The sequence below is a fragment of the Schistocerca piceifrons genome, chromosome 1 (genome assembly GCF_021461385.2).
Source record: "Schistocerca piceifrons isolate TAMUIC-IGC-003096 chromosome 1, iqSchPice1.1, whole genome shotgun sequence".
NCBI classification, from domain to species: domain Eukaryota; kingdom Metazoa; phylum Arthropoda; class Insecta; order Orthoptera; family Acrididae; genus Schistocerca; species Schistocerca piceifrons.
Window position 1 is genome coordinate 42,137,367 of NC_060138.1, and position 20,617 is coordinate 42,157,983.

Consider the following 20,617-nt stretch of genomic DNA (forward strand, 5'->3'; position numbering starts at 1 on the left):
TAGTTTTACCATTTAGTACTTTATCCAGTGTTCATTCTCCTCTTTCAATCACTCACTGTGTACCTCTGTACTGAATTTGTAGATATGGTTTGACATCGTCTGTACTCAACAGAACATGTGTGCCTGTCTGCAGGTCATGAGGCAAGAAAGCAGATGCCATTCTATGTCTGGAGGCTTGATGTGGGTGGATGCATACAGCCTGATTCCTCAGGTGACAAATGAATTCTGATGGGCCATAGTTCGGTAGCTGTACAGTCCTCAAATTGATGAATTCGCTGGACAGTTGATGTAGTTCACTATATAAGAGCTCCGCTGACAATGACTCTAGGTCCCTTATGTAAGCATTACAAACAGAACAAAGGTCAAAAAAGACCATACATGATGCTGTTCTTCTACTGGTGGCATAATACATTAATGCCTCCTTTAAAGAACAGTGCCATCGTTCAACCAATGTGTTGCTCACTGGGCGGCAACTGGTTGTTTGATGATGGAGAGCACCACAGAATTTGCTGAGTTGTTTAAATAACACAGACTCGAATTGTCAGCCTTGGTCCATTGTAATCTGCAGCAGACGTCTGAAGCAAGAAATCCAGTTTGAAATGAAGGCAAAGTGTAACATCTTCACCAATGTGTTGTTAATCAGTGACTAAACTGATCAGTGGCCGTCAATAGATAAGTTCGACCATTAGAAGGAGGAACTGAACCCCCAACATCAATGTGCATATGCACAAAGTGCATTGTCCTGTCTGGTAATTTACCAGTGTGCACATGCACATGATGGGCTATTTGATTGAGTCAATATTTAAGACACGCAAGAGCCCATTCACGACAATTCTACAAACCAGGCCAGACAAAACATTTTGGTCCTAAGTGGGTTGAGGCCTTAATGCCAGGATGACATAGGTTGGGCAGGCCGTTGAAAGCATGTCTGCAGAAAGCAGGTGGCACAAACAAATGAGATCTTCCACTGGATGTCACAATGTAATTTTATGTGTGAACCAAAAATGTCAACAAGTTGTAAGTGAAGGCTGGAGGATACACCGTGCAGTAGCTTATGGAGTTCCTCATCATCAGATTCCTGTCCCTTGGCATGCTGAACAAAATCAGTAAAATTTATTGCACTGTTAACCTGTGACAGACAGTCAGTGACCACATTGTTTATACAAAAAATATGGCATATAGCAGCACTGAATTGAGCGATAAGTTCCAGGTGTTTGTATTGCCACAGTGAACAATAGCTGTTGCACTGTCTGAAGGTATAGATAAGCTACTTGTGATCTGTAAATATTGTAAATGCATATGGGACACTACTGTGACCCTCCGTTGAGTACTGTTCAAGTGTTTGGGATCCACACCAGGTTGCTTAGAGGAACACATTGAAGCAATTCAGAGGCGGGCTGCTAGATTTATTACCAGCACATTCGAACAACACACAAGTATTATGGAGATGCTTCGAGGACTCAAATGGGAATTACTGCAGGGAAGGCAACATTCTTTTCAAGGAGCGCTATTGAGAAAATTTAGAGAACCAGCATTTGAGGCTAACTGCAGAATGTATCTACTGCCGGTAACGTACATTTCATGTAAGAACCATGAGAATAAGATTAGAGAGATTAGGGCTCATATGGAGGCGTATAGACACTTGTTTTTCCCCCTTTCTGTTTGCAAGTGGAACAGAAAATGAAATTACTATTGGTGGTACAGGTTACCACCCACCATGCTTCATACTGTGGCTTGTCAGGTATGTATGTGGGTGTACTGTAGATGAAACAGAACTAATGTTGAGCTTGCTCCAGGAAAATATAATGGGGCTTGTAACGTTTTCAATGTGCAAAAACAACTTACAATATAGGGCTGGTAATACTACCAATTTATTTGCTGAAAATGTTGTTGTATACAGGAAACTTGTTGTTGGATGATTATAAGGAGATGCAGAAAGATTTGGACAACTTAGTGTAATGAATAGTAATTCTATTTACATTTGGACAAATTCTAGATAATGTCCATAACAAAAAATAAAGAACCCAGCTATACCTGATACAAGATTAGAGGTGAATATCTGTAGCAAGTCACATTAATCAAATATTTAGCAAATTTAAATGTAACAAACTTGAAAAATCTATAAGTGTGATGAATGGAAAACTGAAATTTTTTTGAAATGGTTTATAAAGTGCAATGTATCTGCTAGTGTGTGCAATTTTAGACTATTTCTATCATATATGACAGCAGACATTGGAAGAATTGAGAGATGCAGTATTAATATCATAACAGGTCAGTATAGCTCATACAATAGTGTAATGATGAAGATAAAGAAGCGTAAAAATATATGAAAGAAATGACTGGAAAGATGTTTTGTGAAATGCCATGGGTAGATTTAGACAACCAGCATTGTAGAAAGACTGAGTGACAGTTTTTCTGCCACCATCATATATATCATGCAGGGATTTGGAAATAATACAAGATATATTAGAACATATGGACAGTAATTTTCCCTCCATCAATGTTCACACACTGTACAGTGGGCTGTAGAGTTCATGTACAAGTGTAGATGTAGCAGGAAGTGCAAAATGGCTAAGCAGGAACAGCTAGAGGACAGATGTAAGGATATAGAAGTATATATCACTTGGAGAAAGATAGATACCACTTAGAGGAAAATTAAAGAGAACTTACCAGAAAAGAAAAGCAGCTGTATGAATATCAAGAGCTCAGATGGAAAACCAATACTAAGCAAAAAAGGGAGAGAGATAGATACTGCCTAAAGGCAAATTAAAGAGATCTTATGAGAAAAGAGAAGCAACTGCATGAATATCAAGAGCTCTGATGGAAAATCGCTACCAAGCAAAGAAGGGAAAGCTGAAAAGTGGAAGGAGTATATAGATGGGTAATACAAGGAAAATGAACTTGGAGGACAGTGATATAGAAAGGGAAGAAGAAGTAGATGAAGATGAGATGGCAGATATGATACTGCAAGAAGAATTTCACAGAGCACTGACAGGCCTAAGTTGAAGGTAGACGAAATTCTATCAGAACTTGGGAGAATTAGCCATAACAAAAATATTCCACCTAGTGTGAAAGCTGATGGAGAATGTAATAATTCTAATTCCAAGGAAAGCATGTGCTGAAAGGTGTGAATATTACCAAACTATCAGTTTAATAAGTCATGATTGCAAAATACTAACACAAATTATTTACAGAAGAATGGAAAAACTGGCAGAGGCTGACCTTGAGGCAGATCAGTTTGGATTTCGGAGAAATATAGGAAAATGTGAGGAAATATTGACCATAAGAGTTCTCTTAGAAGATAGGGTAATGAATCGCAAACCTATATTTATAGCACTTGAGACTTAGAGAAGGCTTTTGACAATGCTAACTGGAATACACTCTTTGAAATTCTGTAGGTAGAAGGGATATAATACAGGGAGTGCAAAGATGTTTACATATTGTACAGGAACCAGACAGCAGTTACAGGAGTCGAGGGGCATGGAAGGGAAGAAATGGTTGAGAAGGGAGTGAAAGGAAACCAAAGAAAAATGAATACAGCGAGAATGTTCAGAGAGAAGAAATGAAAACTTTGGGGTTTGCCAATGACATTGTTATTCTGTCAGAGACAGCAGAGAACATGGAAGAACAGTTCAATGGAATGGATAGTATCTTGAAATTTGTTAACATTGAATATAGATTTAAGGGTTAGGAAGTTTTTTCTGAAGGTATTTTTCTGTAGTGTGGCCTTGTATATGGAAGTGAAAAATGGATGATAAGCATTTCAGACAAGAAGAGAATAGAAGCCTTTGAAATTTGGTGTTACAGAATAATGCTGAATATCAGATGGCTAGATCTTGTAACTAATGAGGATGTACTGAATAGAACTGGGGAGAAAATAAATATGTTGCACAACTTGACTAAAAAAAAGGAATCAGTTGATAGGACACATTCTAACACTGCGAGGGGTCACCAAATTAGAGTTGGAAGGAAGACTGCGTATGCATGTGTTTGTGGGAGGGGGGATTCTAGAGGGAAATTAAGAGATGAATACAGCAAGGATGTAGGCTGCAGTAGTTATTTGGAGATGAGGAGGTTCTCACAGGATAGAGTAGCATGGAGATCAGAATCAAACCTGTCTTTGGACTGAAGACCACAACAGCAGCATAGATGTAAATGGAGCAAACCTTTAGTTTTAGTATTTTGTGTTGTTGAAACTGAAAGAATTTGATCCCAAGTAATAAATAGCTTGGGATTTTGGGAAATAGATCTGCATGACAGTTCTGTGAGATAGTGGTTTGCATGAGAACCTGAGAGAACAAATGGTTGCACACGGCCACATCAACTTCTTTGAAGCGAAAGTTATTCTTTGTTGCAGGGGTTTCTACTTCCTCCCACAGAGTTAATTCTTTACACATGCTGTCAGTTGTTTCATGTGAACCATTGTAATGAGTACAAGTAATGGTTTTTCCTTTGTGGGGGACCACAGTCATGTAGAACTTTTTCAGTGATATTTCTGCATTTTAACTGTGGATTTGTATTCATTTATTTCACACAGTCATGAGTTTGGTTTTATAGTCATTCTCGAGTGCAAATTGAAATCTCAAAAAATGGGCGACCTGCCAAAATGACACATCTTCTTCATAATAACACTTATTTCATCTTATATGCCATTCTTATAGAAGAAAATGAGTACAAGTGACAAACAATGTATTGGCTGTCAAATACGCATTACAGTTGGTTAATGTTTACTTGCTATGCACAGTTCCAGCCATATTATGTGTCTTTGATACATACTCATATTCTTTGATATGGTGAATGGTTTATGAGGCCACATAAATGTTAGTTTGATGATGACATGTCATTTTGGCAGATTGGACATTTTTTGAGAGTTCAAATTGCACTTGAAAATAAAAGTAAAGCCGAAATCATGGTTGTATGAAATAAATGAATACAAATCTACAGACAAATTATGAACATTTCTTTCAGAAAGAGTACAAGTAACTTTATCTCTCTTAATAACTGATTTTAGTGTAATCATTGGGCACTTGTTTATTTACTTCATTATTTTATGATATAACTTTTGTTGCATACTGTATGCTTTTAGTTTTTCTGTTTACACACTCTAACATTTTGCCATAGGGTAATTTTAGATTGGTTTCTGTGAGTCTTCTGTTTCAGATGAATTTCATTCCTGACAGGTATATATAATTAATGAAGTAATTGTGAGAGCTATTGAATTTCTAGCATTTCTAAGAATTACTTTGCAATTAAATGAAAAAGAAAATAGATGAATAGAAACTGAATGCCAAAATGCAACATATAATATATATGGAGAATAAACTTCATTATTATACATTTTAGGCACTGCAGTTGTTATAAATATACTTTTTTTTCTCCAGAATTAGTAAGCCGTTGAAAGAAACCATGAATATATGGAGAAGGCTTAAAGTCTTGCAGAGGTCAATAAACAGAGCTGCTACAGTTTATGATCTTTGTCCACAACACTCAACAACAAAATTCAGAGCTGCATTTACCTTCAAATGCTTACTGGGTGAGTACCTGATCATTTTATGTTAAAGGTTTACAGAAAAGAACACAAAATTTTATTAATACCAGAAACAGCAGTAAGTGAAGCAGCAACTCAAATATTTTGCCGAGAGTATCACACACTTTTATTCTAACAGCTTATTTTTAGAATGATATTTTGATAGGCTTATGTGATTTTTCTTCTCTCTGCTGTTGTCGACAATCTGGAAATTATTATATTTTGATGAGTGCTTGTTAAGAGATAAACAAGTGGAGAAGATATCCTTTATTTTGTCTTTTCATTCCATTTTTATGAAATGATTGGATTATCTTTGACATTATTTGGAAAGACACTCAACGCATCATTTTAGTGTTGCTCTGTTACTGCTTTGATAGCACATGCAGTTTTTCTTTTGATAAATGTAATGTGTGTGATATGACAGTTTTATTCCGTTACAATAATGGTTATGAGCCCAGTCATGCTAACAAAGGAAATAGGAAACTGTGTTAATGTCAATTAGCTGATCTAAAGTTGAAGATGAAATATTTGCCGATACTGGCTGATTATTTTCGTGCAATGCATTTGGAAATTTTTAATTGATGTTGAGCTATTTTTATGATCTCAAGGGATAGAAAACAACAGTAAAACAAGTGGTGAAATAAACAAAGAAGACAGAAACAGACACACTAATGAGAAACTAAGTGGAGTGAATTGATCTTCCAGGTCATATCAGATGAAAATTATTTTACTGCATACTCATATGTGGACTGTAATTGAGCCTTGTGAGACACAATCTGGAGAAGATGCATGAGCTGCTGATAAAAAGGACTTCAAGGTAAGCCACTAGCCAAAATTGTACTTTCTATAAGCAATGACCATCAAATGCATATGTGATATTTGTCAAATACGATAATAGTGTTGGAAGAACATCAAAAATTAAATGCCCCAAGAGATAGCAGATTTCAAACAGTGCAACTGATATGGAAGTTATATTTACTAAAAATGAAGAATTGTGAAGCTATGGAAAATTATCTACAGCTGATAAACAAAACTGTAGCAGATCTAGCCAATGTTAAGTGATGAAATTGAAGATGGACTATTCTGTGTGGAGTTTGAGATGAATGTGTTGTAGTAGTTACAGCTTTGTGCAGTTTGCCAGATAATTATTTTAATTGTGCTACAGTTAAGAGGTGTCTGCTTGCTGAAGATGCTAGATGTAATGAAGATAAACATTCTGTAATGTCCTTGAAAGCTAATACTGGTAATCATATGTACCAAAAAACACCAGTTATGGAAAAGGACAGAAACAAATGTAGAAATAAGCGACATGAAAAGGTAGTTTTGTTTGTTACAACTGTCACAAAGTCAGTCAAACATCCAACAACTATCCTGAAAATAGTAAATTTCAAAAGGAACAGAAGAAACTAGGTGATGTTAGCATGAGAGCTGCCTGTGACACAATTACATTGAATGCTGATAGCTGGATGGTGGATTCTGGGGCAACTCATCACATGACTCCAAATGAAAATTATTTTTCAGCTGTTGATAAAAATATTTTGGTTGAGATCATAAGCTTATCTGATGGCAGAAAAACAAAAACCGTGCAGGAAGATATAGTAAGGAGAATATAATTAGCATCAAAGGTTTGGTTAAGGGATGCATAGCTGACAATACTCTACTTGTGCGTGCCATTGACCATGCAGTCTAAGAAAGGAAGCAGTCCTAGAATTAGACTGTGAAAAAGAAATGAAATAAACCCATCTGATGGCTGTTTGGTGGGTAAATCAACTCGAAAACCGTTTCTGAAAACTGTATCAAAAGATTCGAAGGAATGAATAACCACTTGAGAACTTGTTCATAGTGATCTCATGGGATGTATTGATGTTCCAAGTTTTGGGGGGAATAGATATTTAATCAGTATAGTGGATGGATGATGCAAGCAGATACATATTTCTGTATTTCTTAAAAAATAAGGATGAAGTATTTGAAGACTTAGAGAAATGGAAGATTCAAGTTGGGGGGGGGGGGGGGGGGGGGGGAAGCAATAAAACACTTGAAGGGAATTCGCATGGACAGTGGCATAGAATTCTGTTCATACAAATGGTCACAGTTTTGTGAATCTGAAGGAATTTGGCATGAAAGAACAATGACATACACAACACAGCAAAACCGTGTAGCTGAACGCCTCAACAGATCTTAATGGATGTGGTAAGGTCACAGATGCTAGGAAGAGTTCTTGAGCTGAGCTGATACTCACTGCAACACGCATAAGAAATTGAGTTAAAAAGAGCCACAAAAACACCGTATGAACTGTGGACAGGTAGAAAGCGTACAAGTTTTCATTTATGTACCCAATCAAAGACATCATTCTAAATTGTCTGCAAGGACTGTAAAATATATTCTTTTAGGATATTCTCTATACAGCTGTGGATACAGGATCTGGATGCAAGATACAAAACAGGTTGTTGAATCCAAAGAGTGTATATTCAAGGAATTTTTGAATGGCAGATGTTCAACTGAAAAAAAGAAACAAAATATGAAGGTGAAAGAGAAGATTCTAATGCTAAGAGGAATTTTATGGTTTCTAAGTGTGGTGTCACCGCCCAGTTGTACGAGAACCTAGCTACCGCCCAGTTGTACGAGAACCTAGCTACCGCCCAGTTGTACGAAGCCTTTCTCTCTCATTAGCCGAGAGACAGAATAGCCATACAGTGATTGTACTTAAAGTCTTCTGTGTATCGTCAAGATCGATGTACAACAAGGAATGAGTAAAGTTAAGTATTAAACCTGCTCCGTACTTTTCTTCCTAACATTAATTACTTATCCTGTTCCAGACTTCACGCCCGTCTGCTTTAGCCGTGCGTGCCCTATCGGCTACAGCGTTAGTCTAGAGTTCATTTTCAGCCATCTCTACTTCACGGTGTCGGCCCAGCTACCGACACAACACTAAGATTAGGAGGAAAATTTGGAGTAGACTGAAGGTAATCAGTAACTTTTGGAATATACTGAAACTGCACAAAGTAGACGCAGGCCAATAATGACACTTCATTCCAGAAAGAAGGCTTTTGCTGAAAAAGCACAAGGAAGGAGCAGTGATGAACCATTATCATATCATGAAGCAGTTAATTCTGATGAGGCAGTGGAATGGGTAGTTGCAATGAATGAAGAAATTAACTCCTTGAAGAATCACGATACTTGGAAATTGGTTGAGTTGTCATCTGGTGTAGTATATGTACTGAAACAAAGTGGCAGATGCTGGAAGAACAAGTGGGTATTTAGAAAGAAGACAGTGGGTGAGAAGCAGATTTTTAAAGCTTGTTTATTCGCGAAGGGATTTAGTCAAGTAGGCAGTGTAGACTATAATGAGCGTTATGCTGCCGTTTCAAATTTTGAAACGATGTGTCTGTTGATAGCAGCCAGTGTTGGGAAAAACTGGCATATTGGCCAGTTTGATGTGAAGAGTGCAGTTCCAGACAGAAGATTTCATCAAGAAGGGTCAAGAAAGTTTGGTTTGCAGGTCAAACAACTCAGTATATGGACTGAAATAAAGTTCTCTCTCCTTTTCCTCACATTGGATTTATTCGAAGTGATATCCCATGTGTGTACAAGCTAAGTGCAAAGGAAGGGAAAGCTATTCTGTCTGAATGTGTGAATGGTGTACTCACATTTGCGCAAAGTGAAAGATGAGCAAAAGGTAAAAACTCTTTTAGAAAGTTGCTTTGAAATTAAGCACTTGGGCATGGTGTCACATGTTAGGAGTGAAATTTGAGAACGGCGAAGATGGAACAGTTACCATATTTACCCAAGTATAATACAACTCTGAATGTAAGACGATACCCCATTTTTTTAATAGGTTCCTTCAGAAATATTTGTTTCTTAACATACTCTCACCAGTCAAAATTACAAACTTCTAATAAACTTATGCCATTTATTGGTTGTATGTGTTTTGATAATAGAAGGAGAAATAAAAAACAAAACAAAAAATTGTTCTTCACTGCCTCCTTTGTTTACCCTGTTGTCTGCGGTACCACATTTTTTAATCATCATAATTGTCATCATGTGAAACTTATACTTTCATTGCCACAAATTTGGATGTTTCTTCTCAGGATGTTGCTTCTATGCTTCTACACTGACGTGAGAATGTTAACAATGTCTGCTCTCTCATTGATTATGTAGCAGGTGACACACCCCACATCACTTCCATCTTACTCACAATGAGTGTCGACAACATTGCTGCATGAAACATGTAAGTAGGCTACTGGACCCAGTCTACACTTTTAGCATCTCCTGCAGAAATGCTATTGTTGAGTATTTGGTCAATTTTAAAGTCAATTTGATGAGTTGATTGGTTGATTTGTGGAAGGGGACCAAGCGGCGAGGCCAACCACTCACCTCCCTGCACTCAATATAGTTCTCAGCTAAGCTCGTGTCACTGTTCCACCTTAATCCTTCCATAGTGTTGTGCCTGAGCAACTGTGAGAAACAGACATCTATATCTTTTAGAATTCAGGACATATGTAACAACAGCAATAATACATAAATAAAAAACTGCAATCATGAATATTGAAAATTGCTTGTCCCGCGACCTAATGCCGCCTGTTGGTAATGTCTCCACAGTGGTCTTTCTGCTGTAATTTATCCTTGTGATAACAACTGCAGTCAGTATAATGAGATTTGTTTCATTTGTCAGACATTTAATTCAAGATTAATTTTCTTTCTCATTTCATTTGAATGTTGATCTAAAGCTGGTTAATAGCTGGTTACATCCCCCCCCCCCTCCCACCCCCCCCCACCCCCCAGTATTCTAATTTGTGAACATCTACCGAATTTTCATTTGCAATGCACTTCATAAATCATTAGTTTCTATACTGACGTGTGTTCAGAATCATGTAATGGGTTTTGAAGGACAAGAATTTTGACTTTGAATGCTACCTTTACTTAAAAAGCAGCATAAATGTATGTATATGGTGTCCATAATTGTATGAGAAATTTTATTTCAAACCTTTTTAAATACAACAAATGTTGGTGAGTTGATAGAATTTAATGCTATTTCCTCCTATGTTTCACCAAATGGTTAAATTTTTAAGCCTGGTTCATAGTATCTCACGTATCCATCCATTGCACCAGTGCCACAATTCAAATGTCACATGATTGATCGATACTGTGTCAAGTGTATCTGCATCTTGCGAAATCTCTAGCCTATTCTAACTAAAGTATTGTTTGCTATACTCTACCTTTCTCGACCCTTCAAAATAAATTCGTGCAAAACCTCAATGGCCAAAGCTTCATTTGTAAATGTAAGATGACCCCTATATTAATTTATTAAACACTGTAAAAACGTTTTCATCAGCAGCAATAGTTAAGTCTGTGAATATAAGATGACCCCATATTTTTTGGATGACAAATTCAGGAAAAAACCTCATCTTACAGTCAAGTAAATACGGTAGTCTTTCTAGATTTGGACTTCAAAATTCTAAGGATACTAAGATCCCAATGGAAACGAAACCAAATTTCCTTGATGAGAATTGTGATGTTGTGGTCTTCAGTCCAGAGACTGGTTTGATGCAGCTCTCCATGCTACTCTATCCTGTGCAAGCTGCTTCATCTCCCAGTACGTACTGCAGCCTACATCCTTCTCAATCTGTTTAGTGTATTCATCTCTTGGTCTCCCTCTATGATTTTTACCGTCCATGCTGCCCTCCAATAATAAATTGGTGATCCCTTGATGCCTCAGAACATGTCCTAACAACCAATCCCGTCTTCTAGTCAAGTTGAGCCACAAACTCCTCTTCTCCCCAGTTCTGCTCAATACCTCCTCATTAGTTATGTGATCTACCAATCTAATCTTCAGCATTCTTCTGTAGCACCACATTTCGAAAGCTTCTGTTCTCTTCTTGTCCAAACTATTTATCGTCCATGTTTCACTTCCATACGTGGACACACTCCATAAAAATACTTTCAGAAACGACTCCCTGACACTTAAATCTATACTGGATGTTAACAAATTTCTCTTCTTCAGAAACGCTTTCCTTGCCATTGCCAGTCCACATTTTATATCCTCTCTACTTTGACCATCATCAGTTATTTTGCTCCCCAAGTAGCAAAACTCCTTTACTACTTTAAGTGTCTCATTTCCTAATCTAATTCCCTCAGCATCACCCGACTTAATTCAACTACATTCCATTATCCTCGTTTTGCTTTTGTTGATGTTCATCTTATACCCTCCTTTCAAGACACTGTCCATTCCGTTCAACTGCTCTTCCAAATCCTTTGCCGTCTCTGACAGAATTACAATGTCATCAGCGAACCTCAAAGTTTTTATTTCCTCTCCATGGATTTTAATACCTACTCCGAATTTTTCTTTTGTTTCCTTTACAGCTTGCTCAATATACAGATTGAATAACATTGGGGGAGAGGCTACAACCCTGTCTAACGAATAACATTGGGGAGAGGCTACAACCCTGTCTCACTCCCTTCCCAACCACTGCTTCTCTTTCATGTCCCTCGATCCTTATAATTGCCATCTGGTTTCTGTACAAATTGTAAATAGCCTTTCACTCCCTGTATTTTATACCCCTGCCACCTTACGAATTTGAAAGAGAGTATTCCAGTCAACATTGTCAAAAGCTTTCTCTAAGTCTACAAATGCTAGAAATGTAGGTTTGCCTTTTCTTAATCTAGCTTCTAAGGTAAGCCGTAGGGTCAGTATTGCCTCACGTGTTCCAACATTTCTACAGAATCCAAACTGATCTTCCCCGAGGTCGGCTACTACCAGTTTTTCCATTCGTCTGTAAAAAATTTGCGTTAGTATTTTGCAGCCGTGACTTATTAAACTGATAGTTCGGTAATTTTCACATCTGTCAACACCTGCTTTCTTTGGGATTGGAATTATTATATTCTTCTTGAAGTCTGAGGGTATTTTGCTGTCTCATACATTTTGCCCACCAGATGGTAGAGTTTTGTCAGGACTGGCTCTCCCAAGGCTGTCAGTAGTTCTAATGGAATGTTGTGTACTCCCGGGGCCTTATTTCGACTCAGGTCTTTCAGTGCTCTGTCAAACTCTTCACGCAGTATCATATCTCCCATTTCATCTTCATCTACATCCTCTTCCATTTCCAAAGCCCTCAAGTACATCGCCCTTGTATAGACCCTCTATATACTCCTTCCACCTTTCTGCTTTCCCTTCTTTGCTTAGAACTGGGTTTCCATCTGAGCTCTTGATATTCATACAAGTGGTTCTCTTTTCTCCAAAGGTCTCTTTAATTTTCCTGTAGGCAGTATCTATCTTGCCCCCAGTGAGATAAGCCTCTACATTCTTACATTCGTCATCTAACCATCCCTGTTTAGCCATTTTGCACTTTGTGTCGATGTCATTTTTGAGACCTTTGTATTCCTTTTTGCCTGTTTCATTTACTGCATTTTTATATTTTCTCCTTTCATCAATTAAATTCAATATTTCTTCTGTTACCCAAGGATTTCTACTAGCCCTCGTCTTTTTACCTACTTGATCCTCTGCTTCCTTCACTACTTCATCCATCAAAGCTATCCATTCTTCTGCTACTGTATTTCTTTCCCCCATTCTTGTCAATTGTTCCTTTATGGTCTCCCTGAAACTCTGTACAACCTCTGGTGTAGTCAGTTTATCCAGGTCCCATCTCCTTAAAATGCCACCTTTTTGCAGTTTCTTCAGTTTTAATCTACAGTTCATAACCAATAGATTGTGGTCAGATTCTACATCCACCCCTGGAAATGTCTTACAATTTAAAACCTGGTTCCTAAATCTCTGTCTTACCATTATATAATCTATCTGAAACCTGTCAGTATCTCCAGGTTTCTTCCATGTATACAACGTGCTTTTATGATTCTTGAACCAAGTGTTACCTATGATTAAGTTATTCTCTGTGCAAAATTCTACCAGGCGGCTTCCTCTTTCATTGCTTACCCCCAATCCATGTTCACCTACTACGTTTCCTTCTCTTCCTTTTCCTACTATCGAATTCCAGTCACCCATGACTATTGAATTTTCGTCTCCCTTCACTATCTGAATAATTTCTTTTATCTCATCATACATTTCATCAATTTCTTCGTCATCTACAGAGCTAGTTGGCATATAAACTTGTACTACTGTAGTAGGCGTGGGCTTCGTGTCTATCTTGGCCACAATAAGGCGTTCACTATGCTGTTTGTAGTAGCTTACCCGCACTCCTATTTTTTTTATTCATTATTAAACCTACTCCTGCATTACCCCTATTTGATTTTGTATTTATAACCCTGTATTCACCTGACCAGAAGTGTTGTTCCTCCTGCCACCGAACTTCGCTGATTGTGATAGGAAGTTAAAAATATTCCATGTCATGATCTTGTTGTTGGACTCCTTTCCCTTTCATAGAGGACTCAACCAGACACAGCTTTCTGTGTCAAAGTTGTCACAACAGTGTCCAAAATTTAATTTTAACCACTGGAATGCAGCAAAAAGGATGCTAAAATACGTTAAGGAAACTGTGCATTACAAACTCACATATTATCCCACTAGTCAAAGAATTCGCTGATGCTGGTTGGGCTACTGGTATCAATGATCACAAAAGTATTTTGGGATATTAACATTACTGCCAGAATCTCTGGTGTACTGGAAGACTATGAAACAAACTGCAGTTGCACTGGTATGGATGAGAGAATCACTGAAGAGCCTTAACCTGAAAGAACTGCTTGTAGAATCAACACATGTGTGGTGTGATAATCAAGCACCAATCGTACACTCCAAGAATCATATAGATGAGTCAAGAACAAAACATATTGTCATAAAACATTATTTCATCAGGGAGAAAGTAATGGATGGAATGATTGGCATTCGATATGTTTGACAGATAAAAATCAAGCAAACTTGTTAACAGAGCTATTGAATCAGAATATTCATGAACGTCATTTTTAGAAAATGATATACATTGTTTAAAATGGTATACATGGTTTCTTTCAGATATCATATCAAGAAATGGGGGGGGGGGGGAATGGTGAGAGTTAAACAGGTGAAGACCCTCCTGGCACCTAACCTCCCCAGCTGCCCTCCCTCCACCTCGTCCCTGAATGCTCCCATAAGCAGTGCTTTACTGTCCCCCACCCTTACCCTGGCTCTTCCTCCCCGTCACTGCCCCAGCCTCCTCCTTACCCCCACCACCCGGATTGCTTCTCTCATCATGCGTAGTTGCTCGCAGTCTGGCATCACCAGAGCAAATGTCGGGAAATATTATGAAATTACAGCTATAAAAATTATTCAGTTCAACCTGGTTATTGTTACAATTTACCAAACACCATGTGGAAATTTTGAACTTTTCTTGACCAAAATGGAGTCATTGCTAAATGAAGTAAATAAAATGGATAGCGAGTTGACAATCTGTGGCAACTTCAGTATTGATTTCCTCACAAATAGTAGAAACAGAGAGGTCTTTTTGAACCTTGCAACAGCCTATAATTTAAAAGCTGAAGTAAAGGCTACTACCCAAGTAACAGAAACTAACAAAACAGCTTTAGATCAATTTCTAGTCAAGAAAAGCTTACACAATAATTCACCAAAAATTTTTGATGTAGGATTTAGTGACGATCTTCATTAATATTAATCTTAAAAATGAAGGCAGTATTATTATCGACATGTCTTTAAGAACCAAAAATAGAAGGTATAATCAAGATCATGTAAACTACTTCAACAGATTATTACAGAAAAAAATGGTCACAGGTTTACAAAATTAATGTTGTAAACGAAAAATTCAAGATTTTAATTGATACATTAACTCATTCAGATCGCCTTCCCACTGAAAACTGTAACCATAAGGGGAATTCTAGAACAAACAGCTAGATCACAAGGGAATAAGGGTTTCAAGCCAGAAGAAAAGACTACTCCATAAAATGCATTAATTAAAAAATTTCTGACTTGAAATACACATGTACTATAAAAAAATACTCCGAAATACTAAGAAAAGCATAGGAGCAGCAAAAATAATGCGTAACAACAAATACATGTATAAGTCAGATAGTAAAGCAAAGGCTATGTGAAATGTTATAAGAAAAGAATCTGGTGAATGCAGATCATTCTGCAAAAATATAACATTGCTACAAAAAAATAAAATAGTGACAAACCCCTTAAAAGTAGCCAGCGATTTTAACAATTTTTTTCACAGGTGTCAGAGAAAATATGACACAATCAGACTTACATAAGAGCACCCAAGCCAATGAATACAAAATAAGTGTGTGTAGAGAATTAATGTATATCAGTTCTGTCTCACAAGATGAAGTAGATAATGCAATAAAAGAACTAAAAAATTCCAGCTGTGCATGTGTTGATGATGTCTCTGAAACAATCATGAAGAAGAGTGCATCAAACTTAATTGAAAGAATTACACACTTATGCAACTGCTCGCTTCAGCCAGGCACTTTCCTTGATGTATTGAAAACATCTAAAGTCATTTCAGTATATAAAAAAAGGTGAGTAAGATAATGTAAACAACTGCAGACCCATCACAATTTCCTCCTACATTTCAAAAGTATTAGAAAAAATTATGTATGACAAATTTTATGAAATTGGTAAATAAAAACAATATCCTATCAATGAACAACATGGATTAAGAAATAAGAGGTCAACAACAACTTCTTGTATGAGTGTATCAATTTGGTATTAAGCCTGATGGACAAGAAACAGGAATCAAGAGGAGTGTTTATTGACCTGTTAAAAGCTTGTGATACGGTGGACCATAAGATACTGCTATCAAAATTTGAAAAATATGGTATTCGTGGTTTGTCCAACAACAGAATCAGTTTTTTCCTGAGTAATCACGAGCAGGCAGTGTGCATCAAGCACACACATATCATCCAAAAATTGTATATTAACACCTGTCAGACTTTAAACAAATTAAATTTGGGGTACCCCAAGGATCAGTAACGGGACCCCTTCTGTTTCTTGTGTATATAAATGATCTCAAATGTGGTTGTACATAAAACAATCATATTTGCAGATGACGCCACGATTCTGCTAGAAGGAGACAGTAAAGAACAATTACAGCAATCAGTGAACAATGTACAAAAAACTTAGCAGCTGGGCACAGAACAATAAATAGTAAAGAAACTGTTGCACTAAAATCCCACAGTGCTCCAAACGAGGAACATGTTCATCCCATTGGTCTCAATCAATGACAAACTAGTTAGCAACAATTCTGAAACCAAATTCCTAGGACTTTAGCTGCAGAGCAATGTTAAATGGAATAAAGATATTCAATACCTCAACACAGAACTGAGCAAGACCTGTTACCTTCTTTGCTCACTAAAACCATGCTGTTGTGAGGAAACATTAATGAATGCATACCATGCCTACTTCCATTCTCGCCTTAAATATGGAGTCCTTTCTGGGGAAACACTATGACAACTGAGAGCCACGTGGAGTGGCCACACAGTTAGAGATGCCATGTCACGGACTGCGCAGCCCCTCCCACCAGAGGTTTGAGTGCTCCCTTGGGCATGGGTATATGTGTTGTTCTTAGCGTAAGTTAGTTTAAGTAGTGTGTAAGTCTAGGGACCGATGACCTCAGCCATTTGGTCCCTTAGGAATTCATACACATGTGAACATTTTTTATTACTGAGATCAAAACCTTGGAAAGTCTCTAAAGTCATATTTACAACATCACTGCTTTTGCGCCATTGAAGAATATTTAAATTTATGAAGTGAAGTGTGCTATATAAATACTTAATGCATAAAATGTCTTATTGTAACCTTAAATAACCTGGAAATCACTTTCAGAAATGTATTTATAATTTGACTTGTCCAACGTGTTATGCAAAAAGTGCTTTTGTAGACAACAGGACTAATAAATACAATACAAACCTCATAGATTACTTGGAAAAAGGCAGAAACCTAACTGGACTTTACTATGGTTTGTTGATTTGATGGATCATTTGGAACGTTTGCTATTTTTTTTTTTTTTTTTAAGAAAAAAAAAGTGTTCTTTCACAAGGATATTGCACCACTCTACACCTTATCAGTGAAAGTGGATGAATTGGGCTTTGAATCGGTTCCTCATCCACGCTATTAACCAGACTTACCCCAAGTGAGTTCTTCCTGTTGCCTAACTTAAAACTCTGGCTTGCCAGGAAGAAATTTTCATCAAATGAGGAAGTGATAATTGCACTCAACGAGTATTTTGCAAGAGTTTGATGGGGTCTATCTTTCCAATGGGATGAAAAAGCCGGAGGATTGCTAGACCAAGTGTATATCTTCTTTAAAGGAGACTATGTCAAGAAATAATGTGGATCATTTACAAAATGAACTTTTTCCTTGCTTTTTTACAACTTATCAAACCACCCTTGTATTTCTATTGAAGTGTGGAGCGAGTGCACTTGTACAAAACAAGTCAGAAAATAATTTTCGTGTTTGAAGAAAGAGTGTTCTGAAACAAATGATTTCCCGCTTCCAGGAAGTCTAGATATCTGACATGTGTGATGAATTACCATCATTTAACATTCATACAACATTTGTATTCAATAGTCATGGCTCAGAAGTCAAGTGTAGCAGCACTCCATGCTCTAATTCAAAGCAACAAAAATCAGAGGCATAACTGTTACTGCAGTTTTGCTTGAATGCCTTCAATTTGCTCATGGAGCATTTGTATTTAACACTGTAGCTAGTGACAAGTTACGGTGCCTGTACGTTAAATTCTTAAGGGGAAATTAATGCCTGAATCCTAACAAAGGACATATAATCAAGCAAAGGACAGTGTGAAGATAATATCTTGCACCTTGTGGTGGAAAATGGGTGTTGTTCATTACGAACTTCTTCCCAGGGCTGTGTCCATTGCAACTGGTATTAGCTGCCAACAACTGATACACCTTCCAGTCACAGTATAAGAAAATAATGACAAAACTGCATCACATGTTGGTGCTACAAGATAATACACTCTGCTGATTTCACAAACAAGACTATCCAAGAGTTTGTTTTGGAAGTCATCCTTTATTCACTTATTCTTATGACCTTTTGACTTCAAATGTTTACCTCCCTCTCTCCTTACCAAACAACCGTCAAGAAAATAGCTTTTTGAATGAAAATTAACTTCAAACATGACATCTTTAGTGACAGGCTGTAGGTTTTCTAAGGGCATGGAATGAGTAAACTCGGTAAGCAGTGTTAGTCTGTTTCAGGTAATGAGAGAGAATATTTTGTTTATGATTAATTTCTCTTTTATGGTTATGTTGTGTTCAATAAACAAAGGAAAAATTGGTATTAAAATATGCACTGTACTAATACAAATGAAATACACCTTAACATGATAACCTTATGGTGGAAAACTCAGTAAAAAAATAAAGTATCTGTAACAGGAACTTGTCTATGTTGGCACGAATTATATTTAACTCACTTCGGATGTTGAAAGGATCTGTGTTTACTTTCTGTCATGTGTCATACTCAAGTAGTACCAAAATGAGACATTTCATAAGAAAAGTTGTGTATTCACAAAAACCCAAATATTATGTCAGCAGAAGTGGAAAGAGGCATTATTAGTTGTTCAGTATCTTAACTTTTTTGCCCTTACTCTACGAGATACTGAAAGTAGCAAGACTACTTTTGATGGAGAAATTTTTGCGGTAGTATCTGATTTTGTCATTGGAGGATATTAATCTCTTATTGTAGATGCCTTTAGATAGCTGATAGGCCATTTCCATTTTGCTAATATGTGATACAGAATCTCTCTCTGATAATTCAAGCTCCATCCGTTCACCTAGTCATTTCAACTTTTCTGCCTGCTTAGTTTTTCCTTGCTCCACCTCCATTTCTCATGGTGCTTATTTTATGCTTGTTGTAAAGTGCGTCTTCTCAAAGGATTTTCGAAGCCCAACTTTTGCTGCCTGTGTTTTCAGTTGGTTAAGTTGTTTTGGTGTCGTATTTATGGAGTCTAAAAAAATCATGAGATCATCCACAAAGGCTAGGCAGTCAGTTGTATGATTCGTATATTTGTAGCCTTTGCCTCACCTCATTTTCTACATCTGAGGTGTTCATTTCTTTCGGCCTTTGTCAGATGACCTTTTGTTGAATACAGTTGAAGATCAGAAGTGATAGTCCATCTCCTTGTCTCACACTTGTCCTGATTTCGAAGGCATCAGACATCTCTCCTCTGAACTTCACTTTGGGGGTGATGTTGTTTAGGGTTTGCTGGATAGTGACTTTCATCTTGTCATCGAAGCCAAACTCTTCAAGGATTTGAGAGAGGATGCTTCAGTCGATGAAATCAAATGCCTACCTGAAATTCTGAAGGTCACCATGAATGCTCTGTTCCATAGTTTCAGATATGAAAGGATAGATTTAAAATTGAGAATATGCTCAGCGCATAATAGTACGTTTTGAAACCCAGTTGGTATTCCCCCCAATTACTGACTGATTTGTTGTGTTCCACCCTATTCTTTAGAGCACTTTGAGAATATCTTATAAGTTGTTCACAGGAGAGAGATGCCATGGTAGTGGTTCATATCTTTTGTGTCCCCTTTTTCATGTAGTGGGTGCATTACGGCTTGGGAGTTTTTCACTTTCCCAAATATCTTGAATAATTACAACAAGTTTATTGATTGCCTTATCCCTTGCATGTTTCCACAGTTCAGAAATTATCTGGTCTTATGTGGTGCTTTGTTGCCCTTCAGTTCTTGGATGATGATTTCAATTTCTTCTGTAGTAGATGTAGACAAATTTGGATGGGTTGTTTTTACAAACATATTCCGTTTCAGAACCTCATAGTTGAGGAGCAATTGAAAATAATATCATAGAATCTGACAATTATCTTTGTCACTAAGGGCTAGTTTCAATATGGAATCTGTGAACTGTAGGCTCGCGGGTGGAGTATTGAACTTGTTCAGATTGTGCTTGAAGGTTTTATAGAATTTATGTTTGTTACCCCCCTGCCCCCACCTGTTGAATAACATTATTTAGCCCACAAAACATGCTTTCTTGGTTTTGTGAGTGGGACAGTCTCCTTAGTTGCTGTGCTGTGATCACAACTTTTTGCAGTTGTTCCCAATTAACCGGATTTAAAGCTTCTGTCTAATGGGTGAAATATTCTGGATCTCTTGTTTCACTTTCTGTGCATTGGT

At 37.3% G+C, this 20,617-nt stretch overlaps 1 protein-coding gene across 1 annotated transcript in view; it reads left to right on the forward strand.

The window, feature by feature from the left end:
• Window positions 1-20,617, forward strand: part of LOC124775752 — a 357,417-nt gene that overhangs the window by 310,554 nt on the left and 26,246 nt on the right. The window contains exon 16 of the mRNA XM_047250614.1: window positions 5,382-5,533. Within this exon, the coding sequence (XP_047106570.1) occupies window positions 5,382-5,533 (152 nt within the window). The remainder of the gene's footprint in view (window positions 1-5,381; window positions 5,534-20,617) is intronic.